This window comes from Pituophis catenifer, unplaced genomic scaffold (genome assembly GCF_029215685.1).
Source record: "Pituophis catenifer annectens isolate HBS135680 unplaced genomic scaffold, rPitCat1.0.hap2 SCAF_1, whole genome shotgun sequence".
Lineage (NCBI taxonomy): Eukaryota > Metazoa > Chordata > Lepidosauria > Squamata > Colubridae > Pituophis > Pituophis catenifer.
Genome location: NW_027256881.1, coordinates 5,946,155 through 5,974,003, shown reverse-complemented (window position 1 = coordinate 5,974,003; position 27,849 = coordinate 5,946,155). Strand labels below are relative to the sequence as shown.

The window sequence follows — 27,849 nt, the reverse complement described above, 5'->3', positions numbered from 1 at the left end:
AATTCTTTTTGCTAATTAGCTAATTGGTCATTTCTATTTTGCATCTGTATCCTCATAGTATCCAATTTGTTGAGTTTCAAACCTTCCCTTTTTGAGTTTTCATTCACTGTATTATTTAAAAAATGCAATAAAGCTCAGGCATTTCACGATTTGCTTAGTGCTAATGATTTTTATCATTTCAAACTGGCTTTGAAGCAGACATAGTCCAAATTTACTGGGCTATTTATCGATCTTCCTTGGAAATAAGCTGTAGTCAAAAATAGATACAATCAATGTACAATGATAAATGTTGAAAAAAGCATTCCAAATATAAAATACTTTTAAAAAGCAATGCTTGGTTATCACATAAACTGCTTATGAAATGAAGTATTTAAATGTATTCTCACCAGCAGTACCTTCAAGTACCTTCAGCTGTAGGTTTCTCAAACAGATCCATTATAGCACAATGTACATACTTACAAATTCTAGCTCCAAGTCCTTTGCATCCGTTTTCTCTATGGATTGGGATAGAAAGTATACATGTGACACAATAATTATGCCCTCCACCCACAAAACATATCCTTAAGGTGTACTTCAGGAACAGATTTCAAATGTAGGAAGCTTTAAGAGTCAACAAAGAAGCAGGGTAGCCATTTGAGGACTGCAGGGTAATGCACTCAACTCAACTACAAAGTCTCTACATTTCTGTTTATTGAGACAAACTAATTAAAAGGCACAAACATGGGGCGTATGTTTACATGACATTATAACAAACATATACATTAAAAGTGTAGGAATGTGTTCTTTTTGCTACACAGGAAGTTCCTAAGCTTTTATATATACAAAAGTTGTACAATTTGATGTCCTAAGGTACAAAAGTTCATTTATAAAATTATTTTACACTAAATTCTATTATTTTTTCCCATTTTTTACTATGTAGTCCAAGCCCCTAGAACCATTTTCACATAATCTGGACATCAGTCTAACCCCAGACATTTGCCTCAGAAATACGAAATATGTTGCTTTTACACTGACACGATGGGTATAAACACAAAAACAGTAGACTTCCACCCTCTCAGGTTTGCCAGCATCCCATTTTTAAAAAAATGAAAATATTGATTGCTATTGGATTGGCATCCTTGCTCTGAGCAAAAGCCTCTCAGTTTTTCCCTTCCAATTATTTCTTATACTGTCTTGGCTATAGGGTACGTCTTTAAAAACAAAGATTAAAAAGTGACTGTGACATGATAGCCTAAAAAAATTGCTTCCCTAGATTTTCCATCCTACTTTATGTACAGATAAAATAAAGGATGTATTCTTGGGTATTTTAATGGGACTGTTTGGCAGGGAAGGAGAGGCTTTCCCTTCACTGGATAGGTCAGTTAATGGAAAACCTCCACAAATCAATAACTATTTGTTAACACAATTAACTAAAAGTACAAATGACGGTTGTTGCTTCTTCTGCAAATATTTACAAAGTTGAAGAAATCTGCACAACACTTGATTAAAGGGGGAAACAAAAAAGGTAAAAAAAATGAAACACAAAATAATAAGATGCACTCTCTTGGCTTGTCCTGAAGGGGCATCCTAACTAGTTAGTGGTTAGAATAAAAACTGTATACCATTTTATAATATAAGACAAAAAAAAAAAAAAAACTTTCAGCGAACAACACCTGCTCTCGTCACTTCAGCAGGTTCTGCTTGAGAGAGTGAGAGCAGACACATGTTCTACCCAGCACTTCCACAGTCTTCAAGCTTAAAGCCATTTTTCCATGTTTCAAAGCTCACTGTATGCTCTCCATAATAAAGAGTCCCAGCTGGATTTCGACTAGAGACCGCATTCACGTAGATTTCAAATCCTATTCTACCAGCCACAGCTGTTCCTTGCCAAACATGAAACAGTTCTTTTTTATTTATTTTTTAATATGCTGACTATTAGGTTATATTCCCTTAGGGTAATATGTCACTTACTATTTACATTTCCAAAATACCAGGTCATAATCCCTATTGTTATTTAGAAGTTAGAATGATAAAAGTTACCATATGCTTTGCATATCAGAGTTGGTATCACTTTTCCCATAGGGAATTCGGCCTGAAATCATCATATTCCCAAAAGGTAAAATGCATAATTACTTAAATGCATTTTTTTAAAAATAGGACCATGAAATGTATTTACTTTAAAAAAAAAAAGAAACGCTACAATACTTTCTCAATCAGAGAGTCGCAGAGCTGGCCAGTTAGTGATTCATCTCCACACTGTAGTTATGGAAATCTCCATATATGGAGCCTTCTAGTGTTTAGATAGAGGTTTTTTTTTTTTTTTCATTTACAATTTCCTCAGTTACCATTAATGATAACTTTTCAAAAAAGTTTAGGAACTGGGCTCAGTTCTCATCTGATCTTCTTCAAACATCATTGCCAGTTTAAAGGAAAGAAAAAGACCCAGAAATAAGTCAACAGCCAGCCAACTGAACAAGGATTTGATTATGCTGTTTTTCCCTTTAAACTGGAGCATGATTTTTTTGCATCAAATGAATTAGCCTAGTTTCACTACTATGAACTTAAAAAAAGGTTAATTGCTCTTAAGGACTTGTTTTCTATTCTTCTTTTTAATACTGCATGAAGTTTTTGCTCTAGATTTTTTTTTTTTTTTACCAGGGGGGAGAGGTTGGCAATGCCTGGGGAAGGAAAGGCATGCTTTCCACAGGTCTCATGGCTATATTTAAAGGGCCAGCTAATGTCATTGGTGTTGGGAGATTCATTGGTGAGGTGATAGTAACTGGATGTGCAATGTTCACTGGAGCAGTGACTGGAGTTGGTAAATTGACAGGTGTGGTGAGTGTTAACGGAGAAGTCATGGACAAAGGGCTGGTTATGGTAACAGGGTGGCCTAAGCTCATTGGGCTGGAGATGTTAACCGCACTCGAAACATTGGCTGGGCTTCTCATATTCATTGCAGCAGCCACAGTAACTGGGTTGGTGATCGTCCCGGATGCCACTGAGGAGGTTATGTTGAAGGGAGTAGAGAGAGTCACAGGCGTAGGGGCAGCAGTGGACGTTTGGCACAAGTTGGCAGCTTCTAGAAAACAAGAGAAGAGATGACACCAAAGTTGTGGCTTTATAAATGGACAGAGCAGAGAAGACTCTGAAACACCAAAAGAACAGTCCTTAGAATAAATTTTGATGCAAGCTTTTCCAATGCCAGTCAGCTCTTATCTACAAACCCCTTTCCCACTGGACATTTAGTCCTTTCCAACTCTAGCCCATTTTGCTGACAGCTTATGCCACAATAGCAAAAACATACAAATCACAATGTAAGATGCCTATCAGCAATTAAGGGCTTGCAGACAAGTTAATAAGCCTGTGTCTCATGTATTCTGGTAAACTTTACATTTTTTAAATAACAATGAATATATTATGTGCTTTAATAGTTTCTATTAATTTTCTGTTCATTATACAATAAGAAATATCCTCAAGCAGAATACTCTGAAATGCGATTATTAAACACTAATTCTACAACCTATAATATCTTCAGTCATGCAATTCATCTGTGTTCAAGACATCTGGCAATTTTTAGTAATAAAAAGAGGGGGATTTGTTCATTAAAGCAGCACAGTATTAGCAGAAAGTCCTCTGAAGAGGAATATTATAAGTAGAGAGAGTGTACATACCGAATGGTACGTACTCTATAGCCTTCTCAAAGTTGTACTGACATTCTGTGAAGGTTTTAAAAAGTCATTATTAGGGACCGATACACAAAGCTAGTTTTCACTATTACCTGCTTATTTCATTTTAAAATAAATTTAACCACAACTTGTGGAATCATTCAATCAGTGTAGTATTTTAGTTATTGTAAAACCCCAGTGAATAAGATGAGTGCATCAAACCCCACCAGTCAGGTAGCTTTCACCTCAATTAAGAATGGATTCCCTCTGGAAACAGAAAGAATTTGGCTCATATTGTAACACCAAGAGCACTCTGCCACTATTTGAGCTAGGGACAACTGGAAAGCTATAAAGTTAGCTACTTTTATATATCAGCACCACCTGCTGGCTATCAATAAAATACTCATGTTCCTATGGAGTTTGGGGGGAGGGGAGAACTTCTGGTATTAGGAAAACCAGCAGCAATTGGGAATCTCAGCCTAAAGCAATAAACATACAATAAAAGCCATTCATGTCAATTTGGGGTACATCAGTTCATATTTACCAGGCAACAACATGGTTTTCATGAGAGGCCTAGGCTACTGACTCCAGTGCATGTAAGAGAGCAGGATGTATTTACGAAGACCAAGAGAATGCAGGTGGTGCAATGCAAGGGAAGGACCCGGGGTGCTTCTCATTGTGCTGAGCAATTATTATGTTCAGTATGGCAACTGCAACCTTGTACCCCAAAATACTTCAAAGGGGGAGAGCTGAAAGTCCAGCCTTATAATACAAGCTATATAAATGTATCTGACCCTACCTTGCTTGACCGAAGTTGGCCTCAGAGTCTGTTGACTTTCTGTAATCAAAATTGGGAGGTGGAGGAAAGGTGTTGCAATTAAGCCATTCAATGATACATAATTCTAGTTTTCCCTTTCCCATAACATCATACAGATTGTATTTGAGCATGTGCACGATTAAAAGGTCTAGCTCTAAAGTTCTGGCATGGTGTCAGGTGTTTATGTCTAGCATGATTTAAAGGCTATGTTCACAAGAGCCAACTAAATCAAGTTACTAAATTAACCCATTTTCTAAATTTGCTGCATAACAAATCAGCAGCTAGCCAAACAGCCTGGGTTCACAGCACACCCATACACACACAAAACTTTTCAAAATAAACATTAACTGAGTTTAGCAACAGGTTCTGAGTTGGTTATGCATGGAATGAGCCTGATTGTATGAGAAGATCAATACAGCATAGTTCTTTCAAGCCTGACCTGCAGGGCCTCTCGCCAATGGTTGTTCCAAATTGAAATTATTTTTTGATCTCACAATGCCAGAGCAGACTCTTTATTGTTCACTACCAAAGTTCTGATGCATGTATGAGCCCAACTGTATGAGAAGACCGATGCTGCATTTAAATGTCCTGATCATCATGCTCCTTAGAATACTGAGCATATATAATGGTACTCTATATAGTAACTCAAAACCAGGACCCAGAAATTAATTTCACATTACTGTACCTGAGGGGAAAAAAGTGTGCTGAAGGAATTTTATCAAACGCAAGAGGGAAACCAAAAGCAGTAACGTATATAAGCTTCAAGATGCCGAACATCTCCCTTGTGTGCCAGGAAGCCAGAGCAAGGACAACGATCAGATTTACTGCTTGGGTTTTGAGCAGTTCGTGCTGCAACTGGTCTGTGCCTTAGCCATTCAGCTCTACTTTTAGAGGTAACACAATTGTTGCATTTTACCATACAGCTATGTGGTGTAGCCACCAGGCTGCTGGACTAGGACCTTGTTCAAGTCACCCACAACTATGTTAGCTCACTGGGTGACTTTGTACCAGCTCTTATCTCTCGGTCTAATATACCTCACAGGTTGGTGGTTGGAGGAGAGAGTGTGCTATATATGCTGCCCTGATATTCTGGTAAAAAGGTGCAATATCAATTCAACAGGTAAGACTGCTGAGCCTTCCACACAAGAGAATCAGAATCTACCAAAATTAATAATGCCACTTCTGCTTTCCAACCATCCTTCTGCTCTCTTTATGCACCCTCCATTAGGATTCTTTCAGTGATTACCTTCATCTCTCATTTTCAGAAATTACCCAAATGCTTATTCTGCAAGTAAAAGAACATTTCTTATATGTGGCGGAGTTTTGAGCTATCTTGAGGAATTATCACTGCCAATCATCTGCAGGATCCCAGGCTCTCTTCCACCACCAGCATTTTTTTCCTTAAAAAAGAATTTTTGTAGCTCAGGGCTGAACTGTGGGGTCCTTGGTGCTTTTCTGAGCTTAGTTAGAGTCAAACACTGATGATGCTAACTAGTTGGTAACTAAACATCTGCAAGAAAGCAACCAAGCTCAGAGAGCACCAAGGACCTCACATTTTTTTTCTTTTTAAGCTGAAGATATGTTCTGCTCCTCAGGGAGCTCAGTATTCCGTAGGTCACTCTACCTCATGCTCCAATACCAGCTTCCTGAAAATTGCTGTTCTGTGCATGCAGAGAAAAACAGGGACCAAGCTGCTAAAATTCATCATATGCATCAGCAGTAGAATGAAAACACACATTTAGAAGAATTAAGATTTAGAGCTAATCTGAAAAATGAATGGAAACTCTTATAATTCAGCATGGTGCATCATATGTTATTAAGCAAACAAGTTTTGAACTGCAAAAATCCAGGCCATAGAACACAAAAGATGGCTGTGGTCCAGTTACATTCTCAGTTTAAACGTGGAACAAAAGTAAGCCATAAGGTTAGAGCAGGATTATATGTCTGTGGATGCTCTAAAGATTGCCACATGGAAGGGGTTCATTCACTGATGGATTCAGCATACCAAGCAATCTCATTTTTACAAAGCATTTGGAGAAGACTAAGCAAGAAATATACTCAAATCTATTCATGAAAGTTTATTATAGGCTTCTTCAAAAGTCAAAATTTCAATCAAGAGAAGGGGGGAGTTGTGCAGGGAAGAAAAGCCAGGCGGTTCCTTCTGAATTCACATTTCCTTGGCATGTTTAACACAAACATATTAGGCTCAGTAATATCCTTCTATAGAACTCCTAAAGTGGTGTGGTTTAAGACTGGTAAAACAACAAGTCCATCAACTTGTAAAAAAGTAAAAATTAAAACAAGGCACCAAATTCAAAGGGTGGAGAATGCTACAGATCTCTAATCTGCATATTAGACCCTGGGTATATACTACTATATTTGTTTTGTGATTCTTTACAATGAAAGTGATATCGATTTAATACAATATAATATTGATAAATGCTATTTTAAACACTGAATTAGATGCCTTTGTAAAAATGGCTATAGCAATAAAAACTGCTTATTTTATGTACAGTAAGCCATCAAAACACATGTAACTCTCCCCTTCCCTTGATATGGAGAGAACAAAGACACATACATGCATACACACACACACACAATTCCATATGAAATTCTAGTTCTTTCACATTCTAATTGCTATTGAACATCTTGTCTTACTAGTTAAAAGCGAATGGTTCATAAAAAGGCAACAAAATGCCACCAACAGAAGTCACCATACAAAAGGGAACCCTAGCAAATTTTATTTGTAAAAACAAACAATAGTTAAAGCAACTTTATAAAACAAAGACAGATAGATGCAACTGCAATAAGACTGGCATCAAGTTCAAGAATCATGGAGGTTGGCTGTCTTCTAGCCAAATTAGTGTTTTAGAAAAACTGAAATTATCCACCTTATGAAGAATTATAAACCAGTTTAAGTGTTCAGGCTTCCTCCAAGCTGTAGAGAATTTCCTCTATGGAAGTCTGGAAACCAGTGTGGTAAAGTGGCCCTATCTGTATCAGACTGAAGTGCCAATGAGCAACTTAAACTGACAGCTAAGATTTTGAGTATCTGTTATGCACAAAACGTATTTTTCGTACTATAAGACGCACCGGTGTATAAGCTGCACCAAGATTTCAAACAGGTAAGTACGAAAAAAAAAGGTTTTTGCCCTTCCCGGCCCCCAGGAGCACTCTGCAGGCCTCCGAAACCCTCTGCGCACCCTGTTTTTGCAAAAACCGGGCCCATTTTTCACAAAAATGGGATGAGCGGGGCTTCGGGAGGCCAAAAATGGCTGTATTCATTGTATAAGACACACCAACATTTCCACCCTCTTTTTTTTTGGAGGGGGGGGAGTCCTCTTATACTATGAAAAATACGGTAAGTAACAAGAAAAGCCAGATCGTCTCAGAAATCATGCCCTCAACTTGAAAATAGGGCAAGAGGTCAAAATTTTGACATAAAGAACAACGGGGCAAGCTGGTAAGCCACATCTCCTGGCTTTCATAAAGTAACTGCTTGACATAATCAGGAAGTAAAAATCTATGGCAAGCAGGCTGATCACCACAATCACCAGAGATTATCAAGTAGCTTTTACCCCCTGCATATTTACAGAGCATGAATTTACTCCATGTTTCCTGCAGGCTATACCAGCCATTTATACATATGCAAGATGAACTCCAACAGTCTGCCATCATCAATTTTTACCTTTCTTTCTTGCTTTAACTGCTTCTTCCCATAGTCTCAAAGTCTCAACTTGTTTTCCTGGCCAGTTTGTGACATGTTGTTGCTGTGGTTGCTGCTGCTGCTGCTGCTGCTTCTGGTTGTTGCTCTCTTCATTCATACAAGCTGTTCAGCCACATTATTTTTTAAGAAAGATGCAAAAATACATACAAATTAGAATTTTCTCAGTTAGAAAGAAACTTGAAATTAAAAACCACATTTTACAGACTCTGAACACAGTATTATTTTCCCCACCATAATAAAGAACAAAACAAGTGATTTTGTTAGTTCAGCACAAGAACAGTTAAGCTTTTGGATGCTTGTTTACCATCAGAAGAAAATTGTTAAGATATAATCCCTACTGAAGTTTCTACCAAATCTACAAAGTTTAGAGTCTGCCATGACTGGAAGACCTGATAATTAAATGGAGTTACAGAAATATAATACAAGCTAGAATCTATCTTATTCATCTCAAGCTATAAAAAGCAGGTATTTTAAATATTCTAGTATTGATAAGAGGGAGGGAGAGTTTTAATATCTTTGTGTCTTATCTAAATTGTACAATTTTTAAGGCAGAGTGATTTTACCCTCTGCTGAGACACATCTTAGTTTCAGCCACACAAGATCAACTGCATTTTAAAAAGAGCCTGTAGTACAGTGGACTAAAGCACTGTTATTAACATCTGCTGCTTCAATTACTGCAAGTTCAAATCTCAGCAGGCTCAAGGTTGACTCAGCCTTCCATCCTTTCAAAGGTAGGTGAAATGAGGACCCAGATTGTGGGGGCAATAAACTGACTGTATAAATATACAAAAGTATGAAGGCTATTGCTTAACGCATTGTAAGCTGCCCTGAGTCTCCAGAGAAGGGCGGCATATAAATTAAAGCAAACAAACAAACAAACAAACAAACAAACAAACAAAAAACACATTTAAGAAGAAAAACTATATCCCTATCATGAAATCTACTGCTGATGTTCCTTGACAAACATAGCTTAACCCTTTCTAACCATGAAGGGTTTTAAGAGGACTTCTATTAGAAGGGAGACATAGGTAGTCCTTCACTTACAACCACAATTGGGACCAGAATGTCCACTGTTAAGCAAAGTAGTTGTTAAGTGAGATATGACCAATTTTATTATCTTTTTTTTTTGCCATAGCTGTTAAGTGAATCTTTACAGTTGTTAAGTGAGTCATGTGGTTAGTAATCAAATCCAGCTTTCCCCACTGACTTTGCTTGTCGGAAGCCAGTTGGGAAGATCACATGATCCTGAAATGCTGCAACTAATGTAGTAAATACATGCCAATTGCCAAGCGCTGGAATTTAAATCATGTAATTGTAGAGACAATGCAATGGTTATAAATATGAGGACTGGATGTAAGTTTTTTTTTCAGTGGCATTGTAATTTTGAATCGTTACTAATGGAACAGTTGTAAATTGAGGACTACCTGTAACTGCTTTCCTTCATGTAAATGTATACTGGAACTACAAAATTTCTATAATATGGATTTGCCAAAATGCAGCACATAGCCCTAAGACAAACTGAGTGTATACACAGAGGAAAGGAGGATGTAGTTGTTTCTTCCATAGTGATCACAGCTGTTGCTACAACAAACAAATGGGACGTAATAGGAAGTTTCCATCGAAAAGGCTAATACAATATTTAATATCATTCAACAGAAAAAGGAATGCAAACAATCTTTAAAGTAAATACAAGTTATCAATCTTGCAACAAGTATTTTTAATCAGCATACTAAAACATATCAAATTTAAACCATGGCTACTCACACGCAGGAAGATGTAGATTTTCTTGCTTGAAAAAACCAAATTCTGCAATGTAAATGAAACAGCTCTGTATAATTTATTGTACTGAGTCTGAGTAATAGATACAACTTATATTTTAGATATGGAGAGCCTGAATGAAATTCCTGTCAAGCCATGAAGCTCATGAAATTGATTCAGCCTAACTTACCTTCCCTGGATTGTTGCAGGAACAAAAGATATTCGGAACAAACCAAAACCTGAAAAACTTAGGACAGGAATAGCGGTATTGGGAACGGCTAGTCCAAAACCCTACACACAAACTTTTGATTACACAGATTCCCATGACTTAATTTTTAAACAGTTGCATTTTCTAAAGCATAAATTTATATTATTTCATCTATGTTTGGGCAATCATGGAAATAGGGCCGAGATATGAGCCAAAAAGTATCCATTTACACAGATGCTTTCATCAAACGTGATCTGCATAAGCACAAGAAGGAGATGACACAGCTGGCAGACAAGTCTTTAGGCAAGACTTAGGCAACAGGTGGCAGATGTCTTTTGACATGTTCTATAACTGGAAAAAAGCTAGCACACAAGAAAAAATGTTCTATCGTAGGTGGGATTCTTGTGCCATAACTGTAGTTGCAGAACAGTTAAAAAAAACATGTTCCTTTAGGTACAGAGACTATTGTACTACCTCATCTTTTTACTGCCTCATTATTCTATTGCATTCAGCAACCAGAACTCATTGTAATCCACAAAAAAACTAACCTTCATAGAATGCCTGCCTAAACACTAAGTAAAATCCTTATACAACTTGGTTAACTGTTTACAAACATAGGCTAGAATTCTGCAAATTTTGAATATAACCCTAATCTACTCTTAGAGGAACTAATGGTAAATGCATCCATAGATCTTCCTGTTTTATTTGCCACCACAGGTGGGCTTACTATTTTGTTTGCTTATACAGGTAGTCCTCGACTTACAACCAGTTGGGATGGGAACTTTGGTTGCTAATTGATGTGGTCATTAAGCAAGTCATTACATGACTGGATGAATTTACAACCATGTGGAGGTCATTCAGCACATCATGTTGTCCTTAAGCAAATCCGGCTTTTCTGATATTTTTTTGTCAGAAGCCAGATGGAAAGGTTGCAAACTGTGATCACATGACCATAAGACACTGCAACCATCATAAATGTGAGCCAGTTGCCAAGCACTCAAATGGTAGTCACGTGCCTGTGCAACAGTCATAACTCTGAGGGCAGGTTGTAAGTCACTTTTTTCTGAGGCTGTTGTAACTTCAAATCATTGTTAAGTAAATGGTTGTAAGTCAAGGACTATCTGTAGTATGATCACATTTGGGCTTCTAGTTTAGGGATTGAAGGAAATGGAAGGTTTCTGGGCATTTTTGCTGAACCGGCTGACGATTTTACCTTCAGTAATATAACTGCATCAGGATGAATACATGTTTTTTCCAAGTACTTGTTTGGTAGCCAGTCATAGCATGCCAAAAACACAGAAGCAGCAAAGACAGCTGAAACAAATCCTTGCACAGATTCCAAACTCTTTGGAGAGACACTGCAATCGAAGTTTTAAACCTGGCAGTTTTCAGACTGTTTTTTCTAAGAGGAAAAAGAAGTTTCCAAAAACCTCTCCCATCAATATAAATTCCCATCTTCACAGATCTAATGTATAAGATACCGATCCCATCTTATATGATCTAAATCAGTGGTCCCCAACCCCCGGTCCGCGGACCGGTGCCGGGCCGTGGAGTACCTGGCACCGGGCCGCGCAGCGGCCGGGGGACATCAACGCTGCAGCGCAAAGGCTCCTGGGCCGTGCGCAAAAGCTCCTGGGCCGTGCCCCCACCCCTGCGCGCGCTCAGCGGGCCGCGGCGATAAAAAGGTTGGGGACCACTGATCTAAATCATCAGGGTTTTTTCTCCCCAACAATTGCATGCGCTACATCGGAGGGCAAAACAAAGTCTTTTTTAAAAAAAAGGTAGCCACTTACTTTTATTGATGCCTTGTTTACAGGTATTACAATTGATACTTTGGCTCTGCCCATGAGTCTTTAAGTGGCTGGTAATATATGCTGCACTCAGAAGTTTACCACAGATATTACATGACACTTTTCCTTCGTGGCGCACCATGTGAGTCCGCAGCCTGTCTTTGGTAGCAAAGGCAGCTGTGCAGGTCTACACAGAAAGAAACAGAAGGTCTAAAGCAGAATACTCTTACTGAACACTAATTTTAATAGTTAACTGTAAGTGCATGATAAATACCTTGAATTCCCCACAATAAATCTCTGCAGAGGAATGTAATGCCATTCAGTTCAAAACTCTGCATTTAATGCACCCCAATAAGTACATGAATATGACATAATTAAACAAGTAGGTGTATTAACTCCCACAATAACAATGCCTCTCATTACATACAACTTTTACAAACAATAAACTAGCAAACCTAAATTTGGACTGTAGTAGTACACAGGAAAGATATTTTGCATATGTATAAAGGGTCAGGAAGAATCATGATCAAGTACTCTTAGCAGAACAAAGTTTTCGATCTGGAATTACTGGACTATAACATTACATGAAGCTTACTGAATTAAAATAAGATACAAAAATGCTTTAACTCTCACATTGCAAACAATAAATATTATAAATTGATGTATCGCATAGCTCCCAGCAACTCTGGGTGATTTACAAATTGTTAAAACATTTAAAATAAGTAACAGTACAAGAAACAAAAAACAAAGATGAGAGAAAACAAACCCAGATGGGAACAAGGGAGTGGGATGTCAACTGTCCTTACCTAAGGGCTGGATGAAGAGCCATTAGCAATACTATTTAAACTACTCTGACTACCTTCAATGCACATATAGCCAGATAAAATTAAATTGACCATACTAAGACACAGCAGCATATTTCTACATGTTGGGATTAAATAAACTATATGTAAGAGCTGAATATTACTCAGATATAAAGAGAACCTTCATTCCTTAAAGCAAAGGCACTAATCAGGTTGACACAGTGTTTTTATATATCCTAGCAGATCAAGGTAATCTCCCATAACAATCTCCTGATAATGCCCCTGGACATGATTTTCTTTTCCATTATTCAGTTACATTTAAAAAAGCCAAAAACAGATTGAAAGTCATGAATCACCCTTTCTTTTAAATCAAATCATTTAATGGCCAAAATGAGTCATCAGGAACAGCTTAGAAACACAATGATAAAGCTAAACAGAAGAGGATTAGAGAATTTTTTTTAAAAAATAAACTTCGTACATTATTAGCCCACATTAAAAAGGGCTAGCCTGCCTAAACAAGTGTAGAGTCTGACATTAGAGGCAAAATGACAAGCCAGACAAAGGAAAAATAACAACCAACAGAGATGAAAAAGACAATCTTTTGGTAACCAGAGAACTCTTTACTTTTTAAAAGAGAAGCTGCAGTGGATCAGGTGGCAAAGTAAGATGGGCAGAGCCATGCTATACCATAGGAAGGCCCTGGATTAGATTAGATTAGATTAGATTAGATTAGATTAGATTAGATTAGAATAGAATAGAATAGAATAGAATAGAATAGAATAGAATAGAATAGAATAACAGAGTTGGAAGGGACCTTGGAGGTCTTCTAGTCCAACCCCCTGCTTAGGCAAGAAACCCTACACCACTTCAGACAAATGGTTATCCAACATCTTCTTAAAAACTTCCAGTGTTAGAGCATCCGCAACTTCTGGAGGCAAGTTGTTCCACTGATTAATTGTTCTGTCAGGAAATTTCTCCTTAGTTCTAAATTGCTTCTCTCCTTGATTAGTTTCCACCTATTGCTTCTTGTCCTGTCCTCAGGTGCTTTATCCTGTTCCCCCAGGTTTAGGAATTTGCTTTTTAATCTCAGTATTAGGTTATTTTAGGGCTCACACTAAATACTCCTTTTTTGCATTTTCACTTTCAAAACTCTCATCATTATAACCAAAATACATGCACACTGGACAGGATAAAAATAGTCCTGACATAATCACCTAGATTTTGTATTTCCAAGAATAGGGAGTAATCTATTACCTGCTTATTTCTTTTTCTTGAGGCATAGAATCAAGGGACCTTGGAGGTCTTCTAGCTCAACCCCTTGCTCAAGTCAGGAAACCTTATACCATCCCAGACAAATGGATGTCCAATCTTTTTTTAAAAACCTCCAGGATGGAGCACCAGTAACTCTGGGAGAATGCAGCCAAACTCCATCTCTGGCCTGACATAACCCATTTTGCAAACTTTGGAGGCTCTTTCACTGCATTTTAGAATGGACCTGCCACATTCATAAATCTGTTCTACCATCATTCTTTGGGGGGGGGATCGATTTTAATAACTTACTAATGAAGAGTTTTTTGAAAACTGTAAAACTTGCAATTATTTTGTAAAGCTTCAGTTGGCCTAGTAAGCATCAGTCCAAGTTAAGTTTTTTTCTCATGACTAATTTTTGGCTGTGGTTGCTCACGCGTGACTTCCTCTGGTCTCATAACTTTTTCAACCTATTCCCAATAAGTCTTCTAACTCTTTCTGATTCTTACTTAATCAAGTTCATGGGGATAATGCCCAGGCTGAGGCCTTTATTAATTTCCAATGTATTTTTTAAAGGATAGTCTTCAATTTCCTTATCAGAAGCATTTGACCACTGTCTTTCTTTCGTGACTTTTTCCAGAGTTGCCTACGGTTCTAGTGTTTCCTGCTGGTGTCTGTCCATATTAATCAGGCCCAACCCTCTCTTTACCTTTTAGAAATTAGCTATGTGCTGTCCAAGGGTCATAATGGGGGTTAATTTTAATACTTGGCTCTGAACCCTCCATTTTATCTAATGATGTCCAACTTCAGAGTTTACTAGAGTCCATTTGGGTGTCTTAATAAGCTAAGCAATACAGATCAATAAAAAAATCTTACTTGGCATTTGAAGGGTCTCTCGGTAGAGTGAACATGTTTGACATGACAACTTAAGTGATCAGGTCTGTAGAAAAAGAAGACAAGTAGACACAAGAAAGCAAATTGTTACACAAACACAAAATTAATCAATTATTCAATCCAACATCCTGCACAAGAGGAATTTCCCAGATTCACAAACTTATGATCTCAACTTTTCTGAGAAAATCTTCATAATAGCACAAAACTTCAGCTACACACATGAGTTTCCTGTAATTATTGTAAACCTCCCCTGAAAAATCTAAATTGATAAAAATTATCTTAAGGGTTTTTAGCCATTTAAAATGGGAGATTGTCCAAGCAAACTGGAGGCTGTGTGACTCCACAATACTGCTAAATTAATGCCTTACATAGTAATGCTTACAAAAGATGCTAAAAAGATCCTTATACCTTCGCTACCAGTCAAAGGCAAGCTACGTAATTTAATTTTGAATTTTGAATTCAAACAAGCAGTATAATAACAAGCAGTTATTTCCCACCATTAGCAAAGGTTAACTGCCGATTTAAATGCAAAGATACATCTCCTGGTGTCCTCTTCCCCATCTCCATCCCCCCTCCCCGTTTCTTACTTTCCTATTCCAATTCCTCCCACCCTCCCACCCATCGCGAACGCAGAATGAAAATCCAATACTTGAGCTCGCCTGGGATTTTCTACATGGTACCTCGAAAAGCCTTTTCCACAAACACCACAGGTGTAAGGTTTGGTGATGCCACCCTCATGAGACCTCACGTGATAGGTCATGCGGTCCTTCCTTTTGAAGCGCTGATTACAAATTGGGCACTCAAAAGGCTTTTCATCCGAGTGGGACAGCTTGTGTCTGTTTAGGTGATAGACATCCCGGAATGCCTTGCCGCACATCTCACAGGCATGGTTCTTTTTCACAGGCTTGCTGGGCTTCTTCACAGTCTGTGTCCCTGGCATGGCTGTGGCACCGGCACTACTGCTTGGGTTGGTAGCGGAGGAAGACGTTGTGACTGTTGATAAGATGCCTGCAATGGTGGAAACCAGCGATGTCCGGCTGTTGTCCCCTGCAATGGTGGAGATTAGGGGCACCATTGTGGCAGGGGCTTTCTTTGGCCGTGACACCAGCTTTATCCCAGTATGGCAGGATTCGTGGCGCCGCAAATGGTAGCTGTCCCTGAAGGCCTTGCTGCAGTATGTACATACAAAGGAGGTTTTCGGCTTCTCCTTTTTAATCCCAACAATGGCATCTTTTAGTGTTTCAGGTGGGGGTTGAGATTTCTGTGTTATCGGCAAGGGTAAAATGGGCTTCTGGTCAGGAGGTTCGACAGCTGAGCTCAGGAGAGGCAGCAAACTATTTTGTGCTGCTTGCTGTTGGTGATGCGATGCTTCATGTGCCTGAAACCAAACATTCATTCTTTCAGAAGTGGGGGATGCAATGTGCAGTTGATCAGCAGAAAAAACACACAATTTAGCAATCTACAAACAAAGATTCAACATATAACTCTGACTTAAAAAGAAACTGAAGGCATTTAACTGCTAAAATTCTTACATTCAAATGTTTACCATACAAATTACACCTTCAGTTTTTAAAAGTAGTTTCTAGCTAGAAACTAAAAATGATGAAAGTAAACTTTTGCAAATATTGTATTAGCGCTCCACTCCATCCATCCATCCATCCTCTACCCCACCATAATCAAACAATTTTTGGTAGTCTTCAGGCTACATGAACCAACGTTAAAATATCTATGGGGAGGTTAAATGCAATCAAAATGATAGCAATAACAAGATCAGAAAGAAAATAACAAGAATAAAACAAACAAATAAAACAAAAAATAACAAGAATAAAACAAAAAACAAGATGGCATCAGGTAAGGCTTCTGAAACAACTGTTTTTAAGTTTCCAGAAAGCCAACCAAGAGGTGGCCTGCCTGTCCTCTCCTTGTTCCAAAGCTCCAGGGCTGCCACAGAAAAGCAGTGTCACTCATCTCAACCCCACAAATCTTCTGGAAAGGTAGGATTACAAAATGTTTCTTTCCAGCTTTCTCTTTGGAGCTGAGATAATCAGATGCTAAGCCATAAAGGCTTTATAGAACAACATCAGCACCTTGAATTGTACCTAGAAAACTATTCCGTAGCTAATGCAGGACCCAGAAGATCACTGCTAATAGAAGTGAGCACTAGTAAGCATGAGGACTGCAGCATTCTGGGCTAGCTGCAGCTTCCAAGCGCTCTTTAAAGGCAGCCCCATGAAAAGTGCATTGTAATCATCAAGGTGGATAGTGATGAAAGTGTGAGTTATTGTGACCAAGTGCTCTTACCCAGGGGCATTTACAATTGGTGCACGAACTGAACCTAGATATAGGCTTCTCTGGCAACAACTCCACTTGATGAATCAGGAACCCTAAGTCCAGAAGGACTCCTGAATTGCAACTATAGAGAATCCCAGTGGATAAATAACCCTATCTTATCCAAATTCAGTTTCAACCTTTCCTCTCCCAACTGAAATCTTACAGCTTCCAGGCATCATCACAACAGCATCTGCCTTATAAGCATCTGCCATACTGTTGAGCAACACAAGGATACTGATATTATTATACCTTGAATTGCTGGATGATTTCACCCAGTAGCTTCTTGTTAAAAAGCAAGGAGTAGAGAAACTGATTCCTGCAGGATCCAAAAATTAGGGGCCACTCGGTTGATCCCTTCTTTCACATACTGAAACCACCCACTAAGGAGAGAATGGAACCAATGCAAGACAATGATTTTTTCCCTACCCTGTGTAGGCAGTCCTATAAGACACTATAGTTGGCTGTATCAAAAGCCACAGAAACAACTAGCAAAATCATGAAGGACACATTTCCTTCCTCCAGATCCCAACGTATCAAAAATACAGGTAGTCCTGAACTTACAACAGTTCATTTAGTGACTGTTCAAAGTTACAACAACAATGAAAAAAAAATGACATGACTGTTTTTCAGAGCTATGGCCTTTGCAGCATCCCCATGATCATGTGATCAAATTTCAGATGCTTAGCAACTGGTTAATACTTGTGACCGTTGCTGTGTCCCAAGATCATGTGATCCCCTTTTGCGACCTTCTGACAAGCTAAGTCAATGGGGAAGACAGATTCACTTATCAACTGCAGTGATTTATTTAACAACTGTGGCAAGATTATAAAATGGGGCAAAGCTCACTTACCAAGAATCTCACTTAACATAGATTTTGGGCTCAATTGTGGTCTTAAGTCGTGAAATACCTCTAAATAAAAAGTGCTCAGCAAAATCATCAAGCAACTCTTTAAATGACATATTTTACCAGAGCCACATCTGCTGAAAACCATGTAGACATCTTCAAGCTTAGCTAATGTACTTTCATATTTATTTCAGTTATGAACAATACCGTTTAACAAATGAAACTTGTTCTAATACACACAACCTTTAATACAGGGAGCCAACAGTTTGTGCACACCTTTTCATAAAATTATCTCCCTTGGGAAGTCCAGCAGAATCCAACCTTTTCTATTTTTAGGAAAAATGTGAATATAACTTTTCAGAAGCCCGTCTTCCACTGATTTAATGAAGACAAATTACCTCATAGCCAACAGAACTATCTGTGTTCTGAAGTGAATAGAGATTACAGGGAAATATAAAATGAGCTTTTTAAAAATATATGGCATTTGCTAAACATTAGGAATGTCAAGATATTCTGGTGTTCCACAACTCCTACACTCAAAACACTTAGAACTCATTGTTGACCATCAGCGATGTAGTAGGCCAGAAATATAATAGTCCAAGGAGAAAGATCCTATGATCTTTTTTCTTCTCACAAAATATTGAAGAAAGAAAAAATTATGACTCACTTGCTAATGTTTTCATTTTAAATGAAAATTGATAAAATGTGAACTATGTTTGGAGATATTTATACCAAGATTAACACATGAAATGGTACAGAAACTAATTTTCAGGAGTCCATAATAAAGTAAAAACTGCTTGCAACGATAGTACTTCAGATTCAGAAAATGAGACCGATTAGACAAAATCTGTATTCTGAATTTTGACTCCTGAATTTTTTTCTCATCTTCTGAAAAATCAGTGCTTTTTGTACTTGTTGAGGATACAAAGTTTAGAGTACACAGCATTCTTTGTTTTACCACAGCTGGGGTGGTTTTTTTTGTCTTCAATATTAACTTTTTTGACTGTCTGCTTCTCCTTAGCAAGCAAAAACGAAAATCTGTTGCTAGAGTTCAGCAGCTGTAGTTTATTTATAATTAAATTACTTTAAATCAAGTTCAGTCAATAACATTTATAATTATTGTATTTCAACACCAAACTTATGTTTATGAATCTATCAAGTTATGGATAGAAGTACTGCACATTTTCCAATTCCCCCAAATATTTTCCCCATAAAATTCAGAACTTTTTCTCCTTCATCAAAATTTCAAGAGATTTTATGTTGTTAAGTAGCCAGTTTTTGATCTGAAGGCAACATGTTTTTCAGAAGGTTGAAGATGGCAGATGGAGTGATAATAAACTGGGGAAAAAACTTGCTATATAGAGGCAGAGCTAGATTTTAATTTTTTTCTGTAGATTTCAGAAAAATAATACAGTATCTTTTTAAAAACATTGTAATGAATCTATTTTGAGAATCACACTACAGTATGTGTTACCTGATGGGAACCAGATTACATTTTTTAAAAAATAAAATGCACTTAAAAGCTATTCTGAAAGTCATGGAAAGCAGCCCAGGGACCTCAACACTGAACATTTTGTTATTCTTATCTTATTCCCATTTTATGTCTTAATCCAAGTATACACACCCCAATTCTATTTTTCTTTCTATTTACCAGTAGTTTGAGACAATGAGTTGTGGTACGAATCTGCACTTTGTGGGGAAAGGCATAGACATTCTTAATAAGCTTATTTCATACCTATTATATACTGAACTTCTGACTGGGAAAACTAAAAATTTCCTAAGTAACTCAAATGTTTTCAGTACGAGTCTGAAAACTATTACTGTGTTTCCCCAAAAATAAGACCTTGTTTTATATTTTTTTGAACCCTGAAATAAGTGCTTGGCCTTATTGCCATGCACTCAAAAGCCCGATTGGGCTTATTATCAGGGGATGTCTTATTTTGGGGGAAACAGGGTACACCTCCCATCTGCTTTCCTAAGTGAGAACATTTATAAATTATACTCTTGGTAATTTAAAAAATAACAATTTTCACTTATAAACAAAACCATGGAGGAATCTCCTTTTTTTCTATATAAAATAAAAACCAATCCTCAGCCGAAGATGATACTACAAGTTACATAATTTTACCCGCAGTGATTTCCCCAATAAGCCACTTATTTTCAAACACAGGCGCTCATCACAAAGGGATGTGGTAAGGTGCTCATTACAGCAACCCATCTTTTGATTCCCTGAGGGGAGCAATTTTTGAGGTAATGACTGGGTGTATTTCATGATATTCAACATATTACATGATCTCTATCTTAATGACAGACTATTTGGTTAACTACAAGTTACGAATATAATTATAAATACCCAGTTTACTTTATTAGATTGTGAATACATAAGAAAGAATAGCACAATGATAGGCTTTAGCTTCTATAGCAAATCCATGAAACAGCCTGGTTGTAACCACAGCTAGAGAAACAAAGAACTAGTTGATTCAGTTACTTGCAAATGGATTGTCTCTGCTGAAAAGAAATCTACGGAATATGAATTTGAAACTGACACCTTCTGAAATAATATAGTATAAAAGAATGATTATGGCATTCAAAGCAACTGAAAACAGAAAAATCAGAATTATTCTTTTTGGTCAGCTACTGCTTGGGGAAAAAACATTTAGAAGGAAATTAAAGGTTATAATTCCAAAATATTGATCTCTAAAACTATTCTGAGTTTGAAGTCAGGAGATCTTATCACTATGCTTGGGTACAGACACAAATAAGTTACAGAACGAGGTATGGTTCAAGTAACTTATTTTACAGAGAGTCCTACCACCCAAGAGATACAACAGATATTATGTATTTTGAATCTATGTATTTTGAATGAAATAGAATCTATCCTATTCTATTTTGAATATTACCATGTTAAAAATATTCAGTTCAAGCAGAGAGAATAGAAAGAGGAACAATTTTCACTGTAATTGTTAACAACATAATTAAGTGAATCTGGTTTCCCCATTGACTTCGCTGGTTAGGTCGCAAAAGGGGATCACAGGACCCTGGAACATGCAACCATCATAAATGAGTCAGTTGCCAAGCATCTGAATTTTGATCACATGACCATGGGGATGATGTAATGGTCATGTGAAAAATGATCATAAATCATTTTTTTCAGTGCCATTGTAACTTTGAACAGTCACCAAATGAACTGTTGTAAGTCAAGGACTATCTGTACAGTATTAGCCTTAGATCCTGACCTATAACTTTCCTCAATTCAAGTTTTAGATACTCCAAATGAACTGCTATTTAAAGAAATGAACTAAGTTTGATCTATTAATTAAAGATAATTTGTCATTATCAAATTCTCTATTATTTTATAGGTTAGTCCCTGAAAAATTAGGATAAAAAGATTTTTAAAAATACCGGTTTTCCTTACTTAGGCTTAAACAGAATTAGTCATAGGCAGGATTGTTCTGAATTCTGAATCAGAATTTATTCTCCCATTACAATAGTGGTTGAAATAGATTTGGAGACACTGAACACACTTTGGTAGAAAAGTTCTTTTAAAACAACCACATTTTAGAAGAACTGTTCTTTGTGTACCACCACTACCAACAGCTACATAACTTTCTATTCTATTCTAAGCCCACGTCTAAGAGCAACAATAATGATACCAACAAAAACAAGTATCCACAAAGATTTTCACAAATGTTTACAAGTAGCTTATAAGTTTTCTTAAAGTTAAAAGGTTACAGTACTGTATGCTTCATGCAGAAAATCAGGCTGAAGACTTGCTAAAGCTCTCCCAAAGTCTTGCACTATATGCATCATCACAAGTTAGTTTTGAAACACTCCATTTCAAAAGCAGTTTATCATGAAACACAGAAGGCTTTTGTCTGACAAAAACTGATTGAATGCTCCACCCCCAAGCTACTTAAGAGTTCTTTGGATTCCAGCCCCAGTCTACAACGTGCAACCCTCTCATGAGTTGCATTTCAACAGGATTTTTTCCACTTGAATAGCCTGATCTAAGTCAAATAGCTCATACTTTTTAGGCACCAGCTGGTGATCCATAACATGATTTGCCAAGCTTCCACAATCTATTACCCACACTATAAGACAGGAAATGGCAATTGAGTGATTCTGCTCTTCAGCTTTTCTGACTAGTCTTCTGTCTTTGTCTACTACATGAGAACAGAGATGTGAAAATGAGAAAGTATTTCTAGCCAGGACCTGGGACAGCTGAAAACAGGTTTGTCTATGCAAAGATATTTCCCTGTATTCCAATCTTGAAAAATTGGGATAAAAATATGACCAGATATTTTTAATTTGGCTATTGTTGCTATATACTAGTTAATTTTAATTCTGCCAACACCAGTACTGTTAAAATTAATCACTTACTAGAGATGGGAGATATGCCTGCAAGCTGTTTTATCCTTTAAGTGCAAGTAGCTTTCAGAATAGGTTCTGAATTCCCAAAACCTATTCTCGCGACACAGATCATTGCTGCCTTAGAAAAACAACAAGGCCTGCAAGCATAGCCTGCATCTCAAAAAACAAGCGTATTTGATAGCATGAATGGAGAATGGTGACCAGAGAATGACCCCAACACAAGGTTCTACTTTCCATGAGGATTTCACCTAAATGATTCCTGCAACTAGCTTTTTGAGCAATGAAACCAATACAGCCAAACACAATGCTGAAAAGTAAACTAGGATTGTATGCCTCATATATATATATAATTTAGGGAATATAGTGTTGCAGGACAGAATCAATTCCACTTTCTTTCAGCAATGCCCAATGTTGATCAGTACTAGGCAGCAAAAACCCAGTTTTGTTGCTCTGTGCAACTGAAAAATAACCTGAGATACAATTCTAGCCCAAGTTCTTCAGCAGCTGATTCCTGACCTAAGAGCACAAGATACAGAATCTGAAGACGGAAGAGTACAATTCTGTAAAAGACCAAATCCTCTGGGCAAGATTCAAGCAACCATAATTTGTAGGCTCTTGTATGTGTTGCATGTTTGCCTCAAATCTTTACTAACGTCGTAACTCATATTGATACCTTCCATTATAAAGGTTATATGCACATTGACCTAACCCCAAACTGACCCTCTTACTGACTAGTTTGAGTCACAGTCAAAGATGCCACCCTTTTACTCCAATGCATTCAGCATGCTAAGAACTGGATAATTTTGCACATGAAACTGAAAACATTATAATAAAAGTAAAGTTGCTGCCATTCATGTACTACAACTCTATTGCCTGAAGTTGCCAGCTTATTTTGTCTAATGGTAGACAGGCTTTATTTGGACAGCTCTTGCTTCCTAAAACGGAAAATTATTAACATGTAACCAGTTCTAAAAATCTTGTTGCCCTTTATGTTATGCCCTATTAAGGCGATTTTAAGAATTAATCTGTAAATAAAAGCATGCACAACAAAAGTATTTAATATATTTGAAGTATTTTTAAATAAATATTCCTGTGTGTCCTGCCCTCTCCTGTACAGCCAAACCAAGGATCTAAATTAAAAAGCATGGTTTATTTGGTGTATTTATATATATTCCATACTTCTTGGATTTCTGTTTTATGAATGGGATTTTTATAATAAAACAAAATCCTGTTTCATGACCTAGAGTGGAAAAATTTGGCACTACAAACTTCTGTAGCTAGAGGCAAAGTTTTTTGCATTGTATCTTGATGTCAGAGTAGCTAATTAGCATCAGTGAATCATATCTTGAATGAGCCATTAGATGCATGTCTTATTAACATGCAGCCTGAATTTTCTAGGCAACTTAAATACTGTTTTAAAACACATGTTAATTCTGATGTAAGCCAGAAATATATTTCTTTAACTACCATACTAAGTATAAGGAGGCATAACAATCAATACAGTTTGTAATTTTAAACCCAATGATCTGAAGATGACTTTTAAGAACTGATTCTAACATTTTTACCTATTTACTGTAGTGGAGAATGAAAAAATGCAGCATTTCTATCTATTACAGCTTTTCAAAACAAGGTTTATTAATATTTTCCAGAAAAGCACCATTGTAGCCCACCACAATCCACATTGTCAATTAAATGATTATTTTTAAAAAAATTCCACAAGGATTCAGAGGTTGGGATTACTTCCTAATTCATGCAATATTCGCTATAAAGATTAACAAAAGTCAGAACTTACCAAATAATTACACTCTTAACTGAACATATACTTCATAATTGTTAATAATAGAACATTTCATACCTATTATATGTAGTTAAGACACACGAACTTTGTATGAGTTACGAGATCAAACAAATTTTGTTTTCAAGATCATGTTCTAAGCCTGTTTCCAGAGACTGGGCACCTAAGCAAATGACTCATCTTGTACTTGGAAGACTTTTGCTTTTAGAAAAGAAAGACTGCAGTGCATTCACCTCAGATTTATTCCTCCAATTCATGTTTTCAAACTGGAGCCATGCTTTGCATTTTAAAAAGAACAGAAAACTAAGTGGACAAATGACGCAAACTCATAATTTGTAGGGTATTATTTTACCTTCAGGAAAGAAAAGAGGTATTGTAATTAGTATACAGTTTCAAGCTAAAAAAGGAAAATGTATTATAACCTAGCTTCTCATCTGGCTTGTAGATTTAAAGACAAAGTAATCTGGTATGCAGCATTCCTTAGAGAAGATTGATGCTTCCAAACGACTACGTACCATCATTTTTATTTATTTTCTAGAATCCTTAATAGTTCTTAGCAGTCCTTTTTGTAAAGTAATCACAGCTTAACTTGAAGACATGCTTTATCACTTAGTAAGTCCAAATTTGATGAGAACAATCTCTGGAATTTTCTCTTGAGCATGTTTTTTTTTTAAGTTCAAGCAAAAAAAGCTGAATATGTTTTCCTTCAAACTACCCTATCCATCATATCCACCATCATAAAATCACTTCTGTCCCAATATTAATTTTAATTCGGTTTCAGAAAACAGTGCCATTCCTCTGAATTGTCAAAACAGACTATAACATAATCTGTATCTAAGGGATAACCTAAGCTATATTTCCTAAAATGACTGCCTCTGAATATTGTGTGTCCTTAAGTTGAAGATGTTATCAAGCAAACAATCACATAAAAGAATTTAAAATAGACATGTAAGTAGCATTTTCCAGAGTTGCAGCAAAAAGAAACAGGAAAACAAATGCTTTAATGTGGCAGATTAGCAGAGGAAAAATAGGTTAAAGGCTAAAGAGGATAATATAGGAGAGCAGAACAAAAGACAACTGAGTAGATAAAGTGGCTATTTTTTTAAAAGAAAGGATAAGAAGATACAATGAAGCATCTTGATACATGCTTATAAAAAGGGGAAAGGAAGACAAAGTAGTAAAGCTAGAACTGCAAAGCAGAAAATGGTAAGAGATGATCTCTAAGAGATGAGAACAGGACGGAAAAAGAAAAACAGCAAAATTAAAAGGAAGATGGAATGAAAGACAACACTGTGGGGAGCAAAAGAAAGTAATGGTGACAATGACATCTTAGGATGAGCTGGAGAAATAAGAGGGGAAAACTACAAAAGCAGAGAACATAGAAAAAATTGGACGACCAAGTTGTAAGCAGTGGAAGAGTCTAAATTTGTCATGCGTAGAGATAAGTAGCGCACTTTAAAAATGGAAGACAACAGGAGGTAGCAATGGAGACAAAAGTAGAATACTGCATACAAAATGAACAAAGATGATGAAAAGAAAATAGCATAAACGATCAAGAACATGTTTAAAAAGTGACAATCAAGGGTAACATTATGTGCAGAAGGCAGAAAATGTAGAAGCCAGAAATTAATTCCAGGGTGACTAAGTCTAATACTGTACAGATCATCCCCTACAAGCTTATGTGGCACCTTAAAAGCTAATGGGAGTGCCAATGATAGCAATGATGGGAAACAACTGCAATTAAAAAATAAGGAAGCATGCAAAGTAAACAGTAAAAGTAAGTAAAAGAAATAAGAGGGGAATGATGCTTTAATATGAAGTAACAGAAGCATCTGGTAACAAGAAAATAATTCAAAGCAAACATTACTGCAGACTGAAGTAAAATGTATAGAGAATCTCATAGTGTGTATCCGCAAGGGAGGGAGTCAGGAATCCCAGAGAAACAAGGAAAGACAATGATAAAGTATGGAGGAGAGAGAAAATAAGCAGCTTGAAAACACAAGATGGAGAGAGACTCCAGCGAGCGAAGCGTGCACAGAATCCCATTTTGCAGTACATTGGGATAGGAAAATAATTTTGAGTATCTCACTGAAACGTTGAGAGGGAAGAAGAAAACAGAGTGGATGTAGGAGCAGGAAAGTAATACTGCAATCTATTCCTTCACCACCACCACCACCACCCATTAATAGGGACAGAAGAAACAAGGAATGCAGCAAAATTTTTGAGTCCTGGAAAGAGTAGGAAGAAAATCTCCCACAGTGGGAATTTGATGAAATCGCTCTAGAGAACTGGAGGGAAGAAAAATATTAAAAAAAGAAAAGAAAATGCAGCAAGGGAAGGGGGGGGGAAACCAGTAGGGGATGGAGAGCAGGGTGTGAATAAGCCCCATAAATAAATCAAAATTAAAGCACGGGGGAGGGAGGGAGAGAGGGGGAGGGAGAGAGAGAGAGAAAGAAACAATCTTTCCCCCCCCTCGTTTAAAAAAAAACCCAACCAGGACAGGACTGTGGTCCAAAGCGAGAAGTCTCCAAACCCCCAACCAACCCCCTCCCCCCAATAATCCCAACCACAATAAGAGCATTATTTTATCCTTTTCGTGAACACGAAACAACAGAAAGAAAAAAAGAAAGAAAAAAAGAAAAACCCGGAGAAATAGTTTGGCGGGGAACGGCCAACGCTATTGGGAACAACGAAGCTTGAAAAGTAGAAAAACAAACCCACCCACCCTCCCACCCACAGCCCCGTCCCAGACCACACGGCTTTTAACTCTCCCCTCTTTTCTTCTGCCCCCCCCCAAAAAGGGGAGAAATAAAACGGGGGGGGGAGAAGGTCGCTCTTAGTTTTGCGCGCGTGCGAAGGTTGTGCGCGCGGGGGGGGGGGGTTCCCCTCCCGCTGGCGCTGAGGAAGAAAGCAGCTATTTATGGGGGGGGGGAGATAGAGAGGGAGGGGGGAGAAAAGAGGGAGAAAACGCGCTCCCGTTGGCCTCCCACGGCGCTGGCGAGCGCAACCAGATTCTCCTCCTCTTCCTCCTCCCGCTATTTCTCTCTCTCTCTCTCTCTCCCCCCCCCCGTCTGCGCTGCGGGAGGAGGAGGAGGGGGGGCGGCAGAGAAAAGCGAGGGCGCCCGCTGCTGACAGAGCCAGCCGGCCGGATTCCTCCTCCGGCGAGGAGGCCTAAGCGGGGAATCGGCGGGGGGGGGGGGCACGCTGGCCGCCTTCGTGGGAGGAGTGGGGGGGGGTGAAGAGGTTGGATGGTCGGTTGGTGTTGATGTTGTTCTGAAGAGCCGAAAATAAAACCTGAGGAAAAAAAAATATTTAAAAAATAAAATATTTTTAACGGTCGGGCGTTGTTCTCCCCCTCACCTGAAAAAGGAACGCGGTCCAATTGGCCTCCATGGTTTTGCGGCCGGGAGAAAGGAAGGGGAGGGGGGGAAGAAGAGGAGGAGGAGGAGCCGTTCGCAGGAGGAGGAGGAGAGGGGGGGGGTAAAAAATAAATGTCTTCTCGTCGCTCTCTATATAAATGGTTTCTCCTCAGGCCCGACGGCCTGGTCCTGGCGGCGGCGGCGGCTCCTCGCCGCGCTCGCTTCTTCCTGCCTGGCTGGCTGGCTGGCTGGCTCGCCTT

At 38.0% G+C, this 27,849-nt stretch overlaps 1 protein-coding gene across 5 annotated transcripts; it reads right to left on the bottom strand.

Moving 5' to 3' along the window:
• Positions 1–673: 673 nt before the first annotated feature.
• Positions 674–27,849, bottom strand: VEZF1 (vascular endothelial zinc finger 1). Of its 5 annotated transcripts, none has more exons than XM_070932023.1 (9): positions 27,591–27,849; positions 15,549–16,267; positions 14,872–14,935; positions 11,948–12,131; positions 9,953–9,994; positions 8,150–8,290; positions 4,444–4,482; positions 3,651–3,695; positions 674–3,058 (listed from the first exon to the last, which is right to left on the bottom strand). In XM_070932023.1, the coding sequence occupies exons 1-9, from the start codon at positions 27,621–27,623 to the stop codon at positions 2,631–2,633; spliced, it is 1,695 nt and encodes a 564-aa protein (XP_070788124.1). In that variant the 5' UTR covers positions 27,624–27,849; the 3' UTR covers positions 674–2,630. The 5 variants fall into 5 exon arrangements, with proteins under 5 accessions (XP_070788124.1, XP_070788125.1, XP_070788126.1 ...); XM_070932024.1 differs by having other exon boundaries at positions 15,570–16,267; XM_070932025.1 differs by lacking the exon at positions 3,651–3,695.

Excerpts from the sequence above, each read along its gene's own strand:
- VEZF1 (XM_070932023.1), bottom strand. The coding sequence starts at position 27,623 with ATGGAGGCCAATTGGACCGCGTTCCTTTTTCAG. Across the intron at positions 8,291-9,952 it reads AAATCTACATCTTCCTGCGT|CTTGTATGAATGAAGAGAGC; the intron begins GTGAGTAGCCAT and ends GTGGCTGAACAG. Across the intron at positions 3,059-3,650 it reads TATAGAGTACGTACCATTCG|AAGCTGCCAACTTGTGCCAA; the intron begins GTATGTACACTC and ends CTTGTTTTCTAG.